At 39.4% G+C, this 13128-nt stretch overlaps 1 protein-coding gene across 1 annotated transcript; it reads right to left on the bottom strand.

Moving 5' to 3' along the window:
* On the bottom strand, positions 1–2088 carry LOC125528476. The gene is made up of 4 exons (XM_048692945.1): positions 1694–2088; positions 1547–1612; positions 794–939; positions 1–397 (listed from the first exon to the last, which is right to left on the bottom strand). Exons 1-4 carry the CDS (start codon positions 1882–1884, stop codon positions 333–335), a joined length of 468 nt encoding a protein of 155 aa, XP_048548902.1. The 5' UTR covers positions 1885–2088; the 3' UTR covers positions 1–332.
* Between the last annotated feature and the right edge of the window lie 11040 nt (positions 2089–13128).

Genomic DNA, 13128 nt, shown 5'->3' with positions numbered 1-13128 from the left:
AAAAAAAATAGTTCTAGTTAATGAGCCCAACATAACATACGCCATACAATTATTCTAGCCCCATTGTTAAAAATAACTATCGCCAAACTAACTTGAGATAATACTGTGTCAACAAGCATGTAACTCAGGGATCAGAACAGTTTTACAAGTGTAAATGTCTAAAGCATAAGCACGAGTACATGTACTAAAAGCATCCACTATTGATTTAAGTTGTGACTCAATCTATAGTTTCACCATCGTACTTGATCCGGCCTTGATGTTCATGAGCGTGTCTGCCTCCCACTCCGCGGTGCGCAGCTCGAAGCTAAACCAAACCAGCTAGGTCACAACGGTTAAGTGACGCTGGACCAGGCTGCCGTCAAGCAGGAGCAGCCTAATGCAAACTGCACTTCATGCACTTATGCACCTCACATATTAGAAGTTTGCATATTAGAAAATGAAGGAGGATATTAAACTACCATGTAAAAAACACTAGATCAATTGTAGATTAAAAAAATGACAAGAACCCATATTCATTTACATGAGACATGTCATATGATTGCATACCAGAAATAAGCAAGTTCAGGTTTCTTAAGGATGAGAAATCTGCTCCTAAAATAACAATGCTATGTGCAGACTTGGAGAATGACATGACATGTTATTTACTACTCCATAAGTATGATTGTACCTAAGCAAAAATGCCATTCTACTACCACAACCATCCATTCAACTGGCAAGATCCAACAATACTAGTCAGCGCACACATACTAACGTCACAAAGGCAGGAGAGAATAAAGGAAACCAAGAGAGATACATGTGGATGATAACATCGGCGGTGATCTGGATTGAGTTAGCATCGGTGAGGAGATGGATGATCTCCATGGTGTGATTGATGATACGCATGGCCATGATCTTGTTGCTGTTGTTGCATCCGTGCACTCGATGATGGGGCACCAATGCCTCCAAATAGAACAAAATCATCATCATTAACCCATAGCTTCAAGTACAAGCTAAGTATATATCAAGTAACAATGAAAACAAGTTGAGAAAAACACTGAAAATAATTATTTCATGTCATGCAGAGTTCAAACAGAATAAATATGTGCATGCTGCAGCTCCGAATCGTCCATGGAGGATGCCTGCTACTCCGAAGCGAACAAACATGTAATAGCTAGTGTTCTTGAGCTAGTATGGAATTGAATCGAGCTAGTATAGGAGACATGTAGTTACTGCTGCTAGCATATATAGAAATCAATCAAGCTGCCTGTGTTTGAGCTAACTTGATGGTGGCATTTATAGTACGTACAGATTTCACGCAAGAAATGAAAGTTTCATGAACCAAATGATTATTAATATTAATAATTTGAAAGGAAGCTCGCTGTTTCCCTCTTCTATTATCCATGATTTCCTTTTTTTGAAGCAAGCATCATCAAACCAGCACAATCACATTCGAATTGCACATAGAAACTAAACCAATATTTGCTGTTATGTTGTGTTCATAACAATTGCAATTGATGTCCACTTCAGATCAGATGTTCAAGGGGTGGAAAGAGAGGTTGGAGCTCACCACGTGTGGGGGTAGGAGAGGAGGAGAACGTCCTGTAGCAGCAGTTTCTCCTCATCGGAGCAGCACCTGCAAAAAATAGAGCCTTCAACATGGCTAGGTCGGGAAGAGAAACGGAAAAATTAAAAGAATAGAACAAAAAAGGACAACCTTCCATGCCTTCCTATACTAGGGGCCTCGCTGCTTATATGGACGAGCCAGTCATCGAGGCGGCAAGCGCCTTGCAGCGACATGGGCACCGGTCGCTCTGAACGGGAAGACATCCCGTTGGCGCCGTAGACCCCGTCTGCCAATGCTCGGGAAGTGAAGGCCGTCGCACCGTTCGGCCGTGCGTCCTCCATGGTGCTGCTCCCCGTCGACCGGTGGATGGAGACCCCTCGGCGGCCCAGCGTGGTACCCGCAAAGGGTTCGATGTCGGCCTAGGCGTCGTAGACTCGACGGGGCTGTGCTTGCCTTCGGTGAGGGGATGGTGGAAGGGAGATGCTGGGAGAAGGAAGATGTGGATTAGGGGAAGGAGGAAGGAAGGCGCTGCGAGGATCTGGGAAGGATCGAAGGATCGGCGGATACGTCTCCTCGTGGGTGGAGAAGAAACACGGGAGACGGGAACCAGTCTGCTAGCGTTGGATTGGAGAGGATCTGACGGCTGTGACTGGCAATCCGTGTGAGGGCAGAGTGAACCAATCAGAAGCCACGGTTTTCTTCACCTAGGATACATGCATACTCAGCTAGGAACCTAATGGGCTCTTGTTGACTCTTGGCCCACCAACGAGCAAGGTAGTCCAGATTTTTTTTCTGTTTTGCAAATACCTAAGTAAGGCACAGTTCTAAAACAATTTGCAAAAAATTACCATATTACCTAGCACACTTTTTACATCTACATACCACATATATTTTGTTTTTAGAAGTTTCGATTTTTTCAAAGTGATTTAATACATTGTTATCATTTGATTGGAGTTTCAATAAACTTAGAATTTGTTTAATACTTGTTATAGGTTAAATGAATTTATGTCTCCTTATTGAATAAGTTAATTTGAGGTGCATGTAAATCAAATAAGGTTAACATAAAATCACAAACCAACAATTAGGAACATATGTGTTGTTCTTTCTCATAGCTTAAAATAGTTGAAACATCTCCCCTATCATAACTTAAAATTATGTTGGGGATAATTCAAAGTTCTATTCGCAACCAATAAAGGGAAAAAATATCTAAATGTGGTCATATACTGAAAGCTATATTTCCAATTAGTACATCTTTTTAGAAGAAATGAATAAAAAATCTAATTATGTTTTTTCCACATTTAAAGTAGACCATTATAACTGGTAAATATTTTCATATATTACTCATATTTTTAGTGAATATTTATGTATTGTATGGATTTTACTTAAATCAATAAAAAATCAACTCACTAGTGACCTAGGCATTGTCAACGATGTGCGGTGGTAGGAAATACTTGCTAGAAATTTAGCAATTTTTGTGTATACTGCTTATGTGTTGTTACGTGAGAGTGGAGGTACTAAATGTACTAAGTTCTATGAAAATAATTAATTCAAGGCTAGTGGATGAAGCATATGTCGTTTCGCCTTCAAACATGGCTCGTTCCCTCTCGAAAGATAGATTCTTCTTTGGAGATGGCCTGGTTTCTAAGCACCGGACGCCATAGCTTTTGCAAAACCTTTTCAAATCTTTTCCATGACCTCTAGGTGTCATATGAGGGTACTAGGCCAAACTTCATGTTTTCTAGACTTCGTTTGCATTTTCAGAATTAAAAATAAAATCAACAAACTCTATGTTCGGGGTCAAGTCTAGGCAACCTCAGGTTTTGAACCCCTTTTCTTTTCTTTTATATGACCCCAAATATAGACTCTTGAACACAAATAGGATTTTTTAAAACAATTTTTGCCAATCTTTTCATGCACGGCCACTTCGCCTTCAAATCAAACTCATTCCCTCCTGAAACCTAGATGCTTACTCAAAGATGGCCCGGTTTCTAAGAAGGTTAAGTCACAACTATTATGAAACCATATCAAATTTTTATCACAACCTCCTAGTGTTATACGAGGGCACCATGCCAAGTTCAATTTTTTTCTAATTTCGTTTGCATTTTATATAATTAAAAAAATCAATAATCTCCATGTTCAAGGTCGAGTCTGCCACCCTCATGTGTGTAACTCCTTCTATTTCATTGGATAAGACGCAAATATAGACTCAGTAAGACAAGTAGAGTTTTTCAAACCAAATTGGCCAACTTTTTCATGCACTTGCAATTCAAAATTGAATTGTATTCATTAAATGCCAAGAAATGCATGAAATGACTTAAATATGGCAAATGAACCCTGAAAAATCTCAAATTTTGACATGGATCATACAACGGTGTATATTAAGTGTACGAAACATTTTAAGGTCGACATATGATGCAATGACCGCTTTACCATCACAACTGACCTGTTCCTTCTCGTAACATAGATTCTTCCTCAAAGATGGCCAATTTCAAAGCAGTGCATGCCACAACTATTATTTTTCTTTATCTTCTTTCTTTTTCTTCATTTTACTCGGTTTTCTCTAGGTTTTTTCTTTTCCCCCTTTTCTTTTGTTTTTTGTTTGGTTTTATTTTTTCTTCTCATTTTTTGTTTGGTTTTCTTTTTTCTTCATTTTTTCTTTTTTCTTATGTTTGTTTTTGTTTTCATTCTATATTTTTGTATATGTGAAAAACATTTTCTTAATAAGCGATCAACATTTATTGTATGCACATTAAAATTGTCTGAGCGCTTATTCAATATTTTTTAAATACTTATTCAACAATTTCTAGATGCTTGTTCAACATTTTTCAAAAACTAATTCCACATTTTTAATACTTATTCAACATTTTTCAAATACTTGTTCAACATTTTCAATACTTATTCAACTTTTTTCAATACTCGTTCAACATTTTCCAAATGTGTTTTTTGAAATGTTGGACAAGTATTTGAAAAATGTTGAATAAGTATTAAAAAATGTTGAACGAGTATTTGAAAAATGTGAACATGTATTTGAAAAATGTTGACACACATATTATATGTTGAACAAATATTTGAAAAATGTTGTATAACCGTTGGGACAGTGTTCAGCGTCTATACAAAAATGTTGATCACTTATTCAGATAATGTCATTGACATATATGAAAATGTAGAATGAAAAAAAGAAAGGAAAATGTTGAACAAGTATTTTAAAAAAATTGATCATGTATATAAAAATGTTGAACATGTACTAAAAAATGTTGAACAAATATTTGAAGAAATGATGAACATGTATATAAAAGTGTAGAATAAAAAACAAAAAAGAAAGAAAAATGAAACAAAATGGAGAATAAAAAAAGAAAATAATGAAAAAACCGGAGAAAAAAAACAAGAAAACAAAGAAAACCAAAGAAGACATCCTCCAGCTGCATCTAGTAGGCTGCGATCCTACTTCAGACGAGTAACTACTTTTGGGCGGACTGGTTAGTGGCGTAGGCTATTATGCTGGCGACCTGTGTTCGATACCTGGTGTGCTCTCTTTATTCTAGATTCTTTTTCAACCTCCTCGCGCAAATATGGGCCTGCCCGACACTGCTTCTCCTCGACGCTAGACTACCTTGTAGAATCGCTTAATGCGATAAACAGTCTTTGCGGCGACACAAGGCCCAACTAAAAAAACTAGCCCATTTAAGGCTGAACTTCTACAGTACTAATAGGATCATCACACATCTACTGATGTAGATTAGTGGCAAGGACTATGCACCCCACTCATGAGGTCGTGGGTTCGAGTGCCTCCGCGCGTCACCCATTTTTAGAAATTATAAATTTCACAGGACAGACCAACACGGAAGGTCGGTCGCACAGTAGTCGTCAGTGTGACCCGAGCTGGTTCACCAAGTGACCCAAAACACAAACAACTATAAATCCAATTATGTCACTTTTTTTTAACAAAAATCATAGAGATTCAACCATGTAAAGAAATTTATTTTGAAACGGAGGGAGTATCAACCAAACCAATTTAGTTTTGAGATTTACTTATTGGCATATCACAAATTTGTCAAAAAACAACCTTCTTTCATTTTCTATAAGAAATAAAAATGTATTCATACCTAGGCGTGCAGTTCCAGATGAATTGGCGATAAGCGGACCTGTTACTGTTGTAATCCATCTGGATGTGACTATTGTAGGATCCTACAATGTGCTCCCTGCAGATACTGGATGTGTGAGAGTTTCTTGTTGTTGGAAGAACTTCATTGGTCCGGTGGGCTGGAAAGCGAAGACTAAGATCGTGATGTTGTTCTGCTGTCGTGATGACAGGACAGACCAACACGGCAGGTCGGTCGCACAGTAGCCGTCAGTGTGACCGAGCTGGTTCACCAAGTGACCCAAACACAAGCAACTATAAATCCAATTATGTCACTTTTTTCAACAAAAATCATAGAGATTCAACCATGTAAAGAAATTTATTTTGAAACGGAGGAAGTATCAACCAAACCAATTTAGTTTTGAGATTTACTTATTGGCATATCACAAATTTGTCAAAAACAACCTATTCTTTCATTTGCTATAAGAAAGAAAAAATGTATTCATACCTAGGCGTGCGGTTCCAGATGACTTGGCGATAAGTGGACCTGTTACTGTTGTATTCCATCTGGATGTGACTATTGTAGGATCCTACAATGTGCTCCCTGCAGATACTGGATGTGTGAGAGTTTCTTGTTGTTGGAAGAATTTTATTGGTCCGGTGGGCTGGAAAGCGAAGACTAAGATCGTGATGTTGTTCTGCTGTCGTGATGACAGGACATACCAACACAGCATGTCGGTCGCATAGTAGCCGTCAGTGTGACCGAGCTGGTTCACCAAGTGACCCAAAACACAAGCAACTATAAATCCAATTATGTCACTTTTTTTAACAAAAATCATAGAGATTCAACCATGTAAAGAAATTTATTTTGAAACGGAGGGAGTATCAACCAAACCAATTTAGTTTTGAGATTTACTTATTGGCATATCACACAAATTTGTCAAAAAACAACCTTCTTTCATTTTCTATAAGAAATAAAAATGTATTCATACCTAGGCGTGCAGTTCTAGATGAATTGGCGATAAGCGGACCTGTTACTGTTGTATTCCATCTGGATGTGACTATTGTAGGATCCTACAATGTGCTCCCTGCAGATACTGGATGTGTGAGAGTTTCTTGTTGTTGGAAGAACTTCATTGGTCCGGTGGGATGGAAAGCGAAGACTAAGATCGTGATGTTGTTCTGCTGTTGTGATGACAGGACAGACCAACACGGCAGGTCGGTCGCACAGTAGCCGTCAGCGTGACCGAGCTGGTTCACCAAGTGACCCAAAACACAAGCAACTATAAATCCAATTATGTCACTTTTTTAACAAAAATCATAGAGATTCAACCATGTAAAGAAATTTATTTTGAAACGGAGGAAGTATCAACCAAACCAATTTAGTTTTGAGATTTACTTATTGGCATATCACAAATTTGTCAAAAACAACCTATTCTTTCATTTGCTATAAGAAAGAAAAAATGTATTCATACCTAGGCGTGCGGTTCCAGATGACTTGGCGATAAGTGGACCTGTTACTGTTGTATTCCATCTGGATGTGACTATTGTAGGATCCTACAATGTGCTCCCTGCAGATACTGGATGTGTGAGAGTTTCTTGTTGTTGGAAGAATTTTATTGGTCCGGTGGGCTGGAAAGCGAAGACTAAGATCGTGATGTTGTTCTGCTGTCGTGATGACAGGACAGACCAACACGGCATGTCGGTCGCATAGTAGCCGTTAGTGTGACCGAGCTGGTTCACCAAGTGACCCAAAACACAAGCAACTATAAATCCAATTATGTCACTTTTTTTAACAAAAATCATAGAGATTCAACCATGTAAAGAAATTTATTTTGAAACGGAGGGAGTATCAACCAAACCAGTTTAGTTTTGAGATTTACTTATTGGCATATCACAAATTTGTCAAAAAACAACCTATTCTTTCATTTTCTATAAGAAATAAAAATGTATTCATACCTAGGCGTGCAGTTCTAGATGAATTGGGGATAAGCGGACCTGAGACTAAGATCGTGATGTTGTTCTGCTGTCGTGATGACAGGACATACCAACACAGCATGTCGGTCGCATAGTAGCCGTCAGTGTGACCGAGCTGGTTCACCAAGTGACCCAAAACACAAGCAACTATAAATCCAATTATGTCACTTTTTTTAACAAAAATCATAGAGATTCAACCATGTAAAGAAATTTATTTTGAAACGGAGGGAGTATCAACCAAACCAATTTAGTTTTGAGATTTACTTATTGGCATATCACAAATTTGTCAAAAAACAACCTATTCTTTCATTTTCTATAAGAAATAAAAATGTATTCATACCTAGGCGTGCAGTTCCAGATGAATTGGCGATAAGCGGACCTGTTACTGTTGTATTCCATCTGGATGTGACTATTGTAGGATCCTACAATGTGCTCCCTGCAGATACTGGAGTGCTCCCTGCAGATACTGGATGGAAGAATTTTATTGGTCCGGTGGGCTGGAAAGCGAAGACTAAGATCGTGATGTTGTTCTGCTGTCGTGATGACAGGACAGAACAACACGGCATGTCGGTCGCATAGTAGCCGTCAGTGTGACCGAGCTGGTTCACCAAGTGACCCAAAACACAAGCAACTATAAATCCAATTATGTCACTTTTTTAACAAAAATCATAGAGATTCAACCATGTAAAGAAATTTATTTTGAAATGGAGGGAGGATCAACCAAACCAATTTAGTTTTGAGATTTACTTATTGGCATATCACAAATTTGTCAAAAACAACCTATTCTTCCATTTGCTATAAGAAAGAAAAAATGTATTCATACCTAGGCGTGCGGTTCCAGATGACTTGGCGATAAGTGGACCTGTTACTGTTGTATTCCATTTGGATGTGACTATTGTAGGATCCTACAATGTGCTCCCTGGAGACATTGGATGTGTGAAAGTTTCTTGTTGTTGGAAGAACTTCATTGGTCCGGTGTGCTGGAAAGCGAAGACTAAGATCGTGATGTTGTCCTGCCGTCGTGATGACATGACCTGGCTGTTTGTTGACACAATTTATTCAGAGTTTAATGAACCATCTGATTCAACCTTTTTAAATCAACTTAATGACACGAACCACTAAATGGGAAAGAGACACTAGTCCTTGGTGGTTGAATTCTTGATGGGGCTGCAACTCTGAAGTTTCGCGCAGTTAACCTCACGGGTACAACATATTTAAAATGTGACCCCTAAAATTTAACAAACACATGCACAACCCAGTGGTCTGAACCTTGATGTGCAACATGGTGGATGGGCGTTCGAATTCCTGCCCAAGCGAGAGCCTCCAATTTTTTTTAGGTTTACTACGTTCGCTGGCCCCACTTGTCATCGCCCCTGGAGGTCGCCGTGGTTGTCACCCGCGCTAGTCAGCCCCAGTGAGGCCCCGGGCCCGTAGGTCAGTGGCTGCAACTAAAGAAGTCCTCGATCAGATTTAGCTCCAGATATGGATCTGGCAATTTTCACACCAGGGATCCTCTATTTTCGAGTTCTATCTGACAAGTCCATGTTTTTGGCAGAAAACACCGTAGTTTTAAAATGGCAAGAACTTGCCCATTTCAAATCCAAATTTAACAAATTAAATATGTATTCCTATCAAGAAAGTGTGTTCTATCCATTTATAAACTTTTTCCACTGTTTTGGTTAATTAAAAGGGAAATTTTTATTTTTGCCACTCTAGATTTTGCCAATTTTCCTTATGCCGCTCTATATTTTGACATTTCACTTTTGCCACTCTTAGTTTTTGGAAATTACCACAACTGCCATTCCCGTGGCAAAAGAAAAAAATTCAGAGTGGTAATTGTGATACATTGCAAAAGCTAAGAGTGGCAAAAATGAAATAAAGTTATTTTGTTTTTGCCACAGAATGACAATTGTGATAATTGTCAAAAGCTAAGAGTGGCAAAAGTGATATGTCAAAATCTAGAATGGTATAAGGAAAATTGGCAAAATCTAGAGTGGGAAAAACAAAATTTTCCCTAATTGAATTGGTACAGTTAAAAATATTTAATTACTCCTTAAAGCCGGCAAAAGTCATAACTTAATATCTGTAAATTCAAATAATATATTTTCCCACTGTTTTACTTGTAACTAATGCAACGTCACACTGATGTTGCAATATCATTCCGAATGTTACCACAAATAGTTATTTTGTTGAAATACCTAGTCTCTATTACAACAAAATGACTGCCTCGTGCAACGGAATGTGTTTGTTGCAATATCGCCGCCATATTGCAACGCCGATGCCGTTTGTTGTAATAGGTAGCCACTTTCTTTCAACAGTATGTGTAACTAATGCAATGTCACGCTGATGTTGCAATATCTTTCTGAATATTGCCACAAATAGTTATTCTATTGAAATACATAGTCTCTATCACAACAAAATAACTGCCCTCGTGCAACAGATTTTTTTGTCGCAATACCGCCACCATATTGCAACACCGACATATTTCGTTGCAATATGAAGTCTCTATTGCAACAAATTTAGTATTTATCGTGAACAAACTAAGTTATGGCAATATGTGCAGCCTACTACCACAATCGGAGAATTTGTGGTAATATTGTGTTTAATTGGAACAAAACGTAGTTGCAGCAATAAATTTTATTGCAATAGACTGGAATCCTTGTAGTGCGTACTCCCCCCAAGCTTAGGCTTTTGGCCTAACTTGGTAGTCGATCAGTAGTCCGGATAGTAGTTGGGGTACTGAGGAGCGGGCATCCACTGATCCCACTGTGGAGCCTCCTCCTGTGTTGCCTCCTCAGCAGCCTGAGTGTTCCAATAGACGATGATGTCTGCAGGCATAATACTATATCCGCCCCTGGCAACAGAATCAAACAAAGCAGGAGCAGGCGATGGAATAAAATCACGAGTCCTCACACTAAAAACCAGGTTATACGGAATAGGGATGTGAGGAGATTCGATATCAGTAAAATGGTGGTGATCCATGGCTGCACGATCTAGGTAAACTTTGGTCAGAGGGAAATCATGAGGGCGTATCTCAGCCTCGAAGTGAGCCACCAAGCGAGTAGCATAAATCCCACCATGTATTTCACCTTGTGATTTATTAAGATGGAGGCGACGGGCCATAATAGCTCCCAAGCTATAGGTGTTGTCGCCCACTAGTGCTCGGTGTAAAACAACAAAGTCTGGTGCACTGAGCGCACCTACTTTCTTTCTAGCAAGCAAGCACTTAGCAACAAATAAAGCAAAATAATGTACGACAGGAAAGTGTATGCTAGCAGTCGTAGTGGCTGACACCCCCCTCTCATCTCCCACTGTCAAAGTGTGATAAAAATCCTGAAGCCCAGCCGGCCTAGACTCAGCTAAGCTCCCATCAGAAGGGATCAAGCATATATCACAAAATTCAGTAAGTGGTATCTGATGGTTTTCAGTATATAAATCAAAGCTCACTTTAGGAGGATTATTTTTAGGCATGAATGTAAAACTTTGAACAAACATGTTTGTGAGGATTTGATGTTGGTCACACTTATCTGCGATGAAGTCGGTGAGACCGGCATTGGCAATATATTGCATTATCTCCTCATGAATTCCAGCCTCTTGTAAGAACGGAGTGTGCGGCCATTCGCACGGCCGTACCTCCGCCGACCTCTGAGGGCAGAGATCACTGTCAGAAGACTCCCCAATAACACCCTTGAAGTTCTTCTTAGAGCCATATTTCCTAAAGATATTCATGTCCGCATACAATTTTTCCTATGAACAAAAATCTGAATTTTTAGTTCACAAATTTTTTCCAACAAAACTTTGTAAGATTGATAGCAACTATGAATAGGGATACATAAAGGCCATAACAAGCATTCAAACTACTTAGAACACTAAGAATTGAACATGTAAGCGCATCTACAACAGCACCAAGAGTAGCTATTTATTCAAAGTATAAAGCACTAAAACAAAAACTAATTGGACAAATGGTGGAGTCACATACCAAGCAACAATCCCTCGAAACAGTTTCGAAAACGGAGCTTCGAGCAAAGAGATAAAAAATGGCATCAAAATGAGCAAGAACATGGGAGAGAGAGAGCAAGAGTGATTTTTTCTGGAGGTAGGTGACAATGTGGGCCAAAGAGATAAGTGAGAGGGCCCACATAGGGACCACAACCCACCAGGGTGCGCCCAGGTGGGTTGTGCCCACCTGGTGCACCTCCCTCTGATGTTATTTGCACCAAAAATTCTCAAATATTCAGAAAAAATCGTATTAAATTTCAGAGCATTCTGAGAGCTTTTATTTTTGGGTCATTTTTTTATTGCACAGGAAATTCAGAAAACAAACAAAACATGGAATTTTATTTTATTTAACTAATAAAAACAGAGAATAAAAAGTAGGGACAGAAAGTAGTACTTACTAAATTCATCAACTTCATATCGTTCAAAAATGATCCATTAATAAGGTTGATCAAGTCTTATTAACAACCACTTTCAATTAGCATGAAACCGAAGAACTTTCGTAAATCACTAAGTTACCTCAGTGGGGATATGCATTTCCCCAACAATAAGCATTTCATATTTCTTTTTGACAGTAGGTAGAGGTATTTGAAAACTTCCAATAGTGATTGTCGAAGATTTTTCAATAACATTAATACCATCCACTTGGAATTGTTTCTTCGGAAAGTGCACCGTATGCTCATTACCATTAATATGAAAAGTGACCTTGCTTTTTCTGCAATCAATAACAGCCCCTGCAATATTCAAGAAGGGTCTACCAAGGATAATCGACATGTTGTCATCCTCGGGCATCTCAAGTATAACAAAGACAGTTAAAATAGTAACATTACCAACAACAACGGGCACATCCTCCGTAACACCCCGGATGTAATTTACCTTATCTGTATTCCAACTCTTGCCGTTTCCGGCCCTAAGTTATATTATTTCCTTGTTGTCGGGTTTTTGTCTCCGTGTGTTTTGTCTTTGTCATGCATCTCATATCATGTCATCATGTGCATTGCATTTGCATACGTGTTCGTCTCATGCATGCGAGCATTTTCCCAGTTGTCCGTTTTGCATTCCGGCACTCCTATGTCCTCCGGTGGTCCCTTTCTACCTCTTTTCATGTGAGGGTGTTAAACGTTTTTGGATTGGACCGAGACTTGTCATGCGGCTTGGTTTCCTATCGATAGACCGCCTGTCAAGTTTCGTGCCATTTGGACTTCGTTTGATACTCCAACGGTTAACCGAGGGACCGAAAAGGCCTCGTGTGTGTTACAGCCCAACACCCCTCCAAAGTGGCCCAAAACCCACCTAAACCCTCTCCATCACCTAGGACTTTCGATCACGATCGCGTGGCCGCAAACCATGCTCAATTTGGAGCATCCTAGCTCCCTCTACCCCTATATAAAGGCACCCCCCGAAATTTTCGGGTCTTCCCTACCCTAAACCTAGCTCCTCTCCCTCTCGCCGCGCCGGACATTGTCCGATCTGGCCGGACGTTTTTCCGCCGCCGACCGCAACCACTGAGAGGCCTCCATGTGGCCATCCGCCT

The sequence above is a fragment of the Triticum urartu genome, unplaced genomic scaffold (genome assembly GCF_003073215.2).
Source record: "Triticum urartu cultivar G1812 unplaced genomic scaffold, Tu2.1 TuUngrouped_contig_4901, whole genome shotgun sequence".
In the NCBI taxonomy this organism is placed as follows: Eukaryota; Viridiplantae; Streptophyta; class Magnoliopsida; order Poales; family Poaceae; genus Triticum; species Triticum urartu.
This window is presented reverse-complemented; position numbering and strand designations above follow the sequence as displayed.